The sequence below is a fragment of the Penaeus japonicus genome, unplaced genomic scaffold, assembly GCF_977035675.1.
Source record: "Penaeus japonicus unplaced genomic scaffold, GWHDUDI00000001_assembly GWHDUDI00000025, whole genome shotgun sequence".
Lineage (NCBI taxonomy): Eukaryota > Metazoa > Arthropoda > Malacostraca > Decapoda > Penaeidae > Penaeus > Penaeus japonicus.
In genome coordinates this window covers 2602524-2606934 of record NW_028234427.1, presented here as the reverse complement: position 1 = coordinate 2606934, position 4411 = coordinate 2602524, and the positions used below count along the sequence as shown (strand labels likewise).

The following is a 4411-nucleotide window of genomic DNA, read 5'->3' as shown; positions in this document are numbered from 1 at the left end:
CGCCCGTTCAGGCTCGCTCTCTCACTTAGCACTTGAGAAGGTGAGGGGGAGGGAGGGGGAGGGGGAGGGGGAGGGGTTAAGGCTGACCCTTATGCTAGTAAGCCTTTCGACTTCTTCTTTATCTTTGTTGCAAGAAAATAACCTTTTATTTTCCTTTTTTTTTCGTTATTTTCTCTCCCTCTCTCTCTCTCTCTCTCTTTCGTTTCATCATTTGTTGGGCTTAACCTCCATTTAATGTTGCCTTTTTTTTTTTAGTCACTGGTTTCCGAGCCTCGCTTTTTCCTCCTTCCCTCCATCTTCCTTCCCTCCTTCCTTCCTCCCCTCCCTCTCCCTTCTTTCACTACTACACCGGCACCTCCATAGGCTAAAACGCCTTCAAGTTAGACCGAGGAATGGCCAGAAAACACGTCGGTCTTCGGTCTCTCCTTCTTCTCCTTCTTCTTATGCTCTTTTTGTTTCCTTTTGTTGTTCTTCTTCTTCTACGCACACTTCGTATCCAGACACTTTAGGTTGGGTAACTGACACATAGTTCGTGTTCCTGTGTTTTTTTTTTTTTTTTTTTTTTTTTCGTTTAAGTTTCCAACACAAAGTCGTACATACGCACACTGTGTCTGTATCTCCCTCACTCTCTCTCTCTTTCTCTCTTCTCGTAATCCTCCGTTTTTTTTTCTTATTCTTCACCTCGAACCTTTCATTTGTTTTCCATATTTGTACAAGCCGAGTTCTCGTGATAAGTCGGGGTCGAGAAGAGACAAGAGAGGGTAGAGTCAAGTCACACGGGCACTGGATGGCACCGAGTGTGGGCACTGAGAGTTTGAACCACCAGAGGGCACTTTGGGGCACTCGAGATTCGGGGTGTGTGAGTGTGAGTGTATGCACGTGCGTGTGTGCGTGTGCGTATGTGTGTGTGTGTGTGTGCTGAGAGATCCTCGAGATAGCGTCACTTATTTTATCTCTCGTATTTTTAGTCTTGTGTGAACTTCACTCTCCATTCATTCAATAACGGTATACTTCTATGTTTGTTTGTACACTCGGCACTCAGAGCTCAAATAGTTCTTTACTTAGCAGTTGTGTCCATATCATTTGTATTTACCTTTTTGTCCCTTTTGTCACACACATATGGCTGACACTTCAGCTGGTTTTGTTTACTTATGCTAAATATATATATATATTTCTTTCTTTTGTTTTTTGCATTGTTCAAATTGGTAGCTACAGATATAGAAAATATTTATATCACTTCCGGTCCTTATTTTCCCGTAGCTACGACATTTCGGCGACGTGTATGTACATCGACTGGAGCCATCGCACTGACCCGGAGGAGAAGTGGACCCCAGAGCCAGCGACTTGTGTCTGGAATTGCCTTGCTCTTGCGGGCGGGCGGGCGGGCGGGCGGGCGCGGGGCCGTCGAGGAGGCCGGCAAGGGGAGGGCCCAGGGCTCTACTTGACCGCCGAGTTGATGGTGGCGGCGAGGGACGAGGCGGCCAGCGAGTTGGCGGCCATCTTCTCGTGCAGGGATCTGGTGAGGCTCTCGATCCTGCTGATGGACTCCGAGGACTTTCTGGAGCTCATGCCGAGGCCCGACAGGCCGCCCGTGATGCGCGACTCGGACTGCTGGCGGAGCAGCGACGGGTTGGGGATCTGGCGCACGCTGGTGTTGGTGGCCCGGATGCTCTGCGACGACGAGCACGACTTGGACGACACGGCGCAGTTGAGCGAGGTGGCGCTCGACGCCGCGCTGGAGGCCGAGCTCGTCTTGTACGAGGAACCGAGGAGCGAGGCCGAGCTCTTGGTAATGGTGGTACTGGAGGAGGCCGACGGGGAGCCCGAGGAACTGACGCTGTTCATGTAGTTCGAGGCTGAGGACGACGTCGAGTTGGAGGAGTTGGAGGACGAGGAGGAGGAGGTGGTGGTGGTAGTGTTGGTCGCACTCGAGTTCGACTTGAGGTTGTTGTTGTTCTGTTTGAGCTTCTGCTGCTGGTGCTGCCGCCGCACGAACTCGGCCAGCTTCTGGTTGGTGATCTTGAAGACCGGGTCGCCGGTTCTCTCCGGGTAGTCCTTGTCGCTCTTGCTTCCGCCGCCGCCGCCGGAGTTGGAGGTGGCGGTGCCGTTGGTCTTGCTGACGGACACGGAGGGGATCTTGAGGGACGCCGTCAGGGCCGCCTTCGGGATGGTCGTCCGCAGCCCCGAGCTGTGGCTGTTGGTGCTGGCCTTGCTGCTGACGATGCTGCCCGCCGACTTGTGGCTGCCGTGCGACTTGGTGCTGGAGTTCTTGGCGTGCGACACGTGCGAGCCGCCGTTGACGCTGGCCTTGGAGTGGTGGTGCGCCTTGGCCACCGTCTTGCTGTGCGTGCCCTTGGTCGGCTTCTCCTGCAGCGACGTGGCGATGGGGCTGATGGTCAGCGTGTCGCCCGAGCCGTTCACGAAGCTCAGCGACTCGCTCACCTTCAGGCTCTTCAGCACCTGCGCCTGCGCTCTCGCCTGCGCCTCGGCTTGGGCCTGCGCCTGGGCCTGCGCCTGAGCCTGCGCCTGTGCTTGTGCTTGTGCATGAGCCATGAGCTGCAGCTGCACCGCCGCATGCGACAGCGTCATGAGGTCGCTGAAGGCCACGGCGTGCGGCGTGACGGGGCCGGGCACGATGGGCGAGTGCGTCCAGTCGATGGGCAGCGCCGGCCGGCTGATCTGGGCGGCGATGGCGGCGGCCTGCGCGGTGGGCGTGGGCGAGGACGTGCACGTCGGGTTCTGCTTGAGCTTCTTGGACTTGTTGCTCTGCGTGATGGACAGGATGGTCTGCGTGCCCTGGCCCCGCGCCGCCCGACCGCCGGCCTTCTCCCTGGCCTCCCCCCTCGTCGCGGCGATTCCACTCTCGCGCTGCGGCACCCGCCTCACCTCCTCCATCCCCTCTCTCACACCAGCTCCCCCGCCACGTCATCTCACCCTGATACTTTAGATACATTGACGTGCGGGCGTGGCGCGACAGCTGTCAGGCGGCGCCCCACCCCCTACACAACGTCGCGCTCCTCCTCCATGTCGGCCGCCTCCTCGTCGTCGTCCTCGTTGTCGGTGAAGACGTAGCAGTCCTTGCGCAGCTTGCGGTCGCCCTTGAGCTTCCGCGTGAGGTTGATGGGCGTCTCGTCCGTCTGCACGAGCTTGGACACGGAGCTGGTCTCGGCGCGCCCCTCCGCCTCCGCCTCCGTCGACTCCGTGCTCACGTTCAGGTCCGTGTCCTTGTCGTCGCTGTCCGGCGGCTCGCTGGCGCTCGTCTCCGTCACGTCGATGGCGCTGTCCTCCTGCTCGTCGTCGGCGGGCCTGGGGTTCTACTTGGCCGCCGCCGTGCCGCCGCCCGTCCCAGACCCGCCCCCCCAGATGCGCCGCCTGGCGGTGCTCAGGACGCTCTCCGTCGCGCCGTCCGCGTCGCCGTCCGCGTCGCCGTCCGCGTCGCCGTCACCCTCGGGCTCCGTCTCGTGGCTCGTGTCCACCTCGAGCGGCGTCTCCGAGTCGTGGTCGACGACCAGGTCGTTCGACTCCTTGGACGCGTCCATGTCCTCCGACACGTCCATGTGCTCGTGGCTCTCCTCGTGGTCCTCCTCGTGGCCCTCCTCCTCCGCCGCCTTCTCGCCGCCGGCCTCCTCCTCTTCCTCTTCCTCCTCCTCTTCCTCCTCCTCACACGCCAATCCACTCCTGGCCCTCCTGCCCGCCAAAAAATCCGCACGGGGCCTCCCCCTACCTCCACAGGAAAACTGACCCGGGCTCGACCTCCACCATGTCCTGCCTCCTTGTCTGCTTCTTCCAAACTCTCCATTTCTCTCCTCTCCTCCTTCTCTCACTATTCCCTCTCTCCACTTCCTCCAACCCTTCACCTCTTTCCTCTCCCTCCTCCTTCTCCTTCTCCTTCTCCTTCTCCTTCTCCTTCTCCTCCTCCGCCTCCTGCCTCCCCTTCCGCCACGACGCCCCCGCCCTCATCCAATCCCGTGGAGGTCCGAGTGTGGGGACCTGTCCTCGACTGTAGGCTCCCCCGTCCAGGCGGCCGCCCCTCTAACGGCGCGTGGCCCCGGCCGTTGGCAGCGACGGCTGTCCCGGGCGGCAGGGGTCTCGTACGTTCGTCGGCGCTCTGTCCAGCAATCTTTCTCGGGGGCTTATTTCCGCCTCTTTATAGTTAGCCACTCGTTTCCTGGGTCACCCGCTCTGCCGCCCCCGCCTATCACGCCGCCCCGCCTCCTGCCTTCGCCTTCCCCTCGTGGCCCGAGCGCGCGCCTCCTTGGTTCCCTTCTTCACCCTTGCGGTCGCCCCTCCACCCCTGGAACTCACTCCATCGGCGACACCTCCAACGGAGGGCAGCCCATTTACCAACCAGCCAAAAAATCAAATAACTATACTACATAATAATTCTAAATACTTCATAAGAAAAAAGAAT

The 4411-nt window shown here is 59.4% G+C and overlaps 1 protein-coding gene across 1 annotated transcript in view; it reads right to left on the bottom strand.

Moving 5' to 3' along the window:
* Positions 1 to 3762, bottom strand: part of LOC147468868 (uncharacterized) — a 4572-nt gene extending 810 nt beyond the window's left edge. The window contains 4 exon segments of the mRNA XM_086551239.1: positions 1 to 2860; positions 2925 to 2977; positions 3009 to 3687; positions 3743 to 3762. The exon segment at positions 1 to 2860 is cut by the window's left edge and continues 810 nt beyond it. Coding sequence (XP_086407365.1) covers positions 1438 to 2860; positions 2925 to 2977; positions 3009 to 3687; positions 3743 to 3762 — 2175 coding nt within the window. The 3' untranslated portion in view covers positions 1 to 1437.
* Positions 3763 to 4411: the final 649 nt, after the last annotated feature.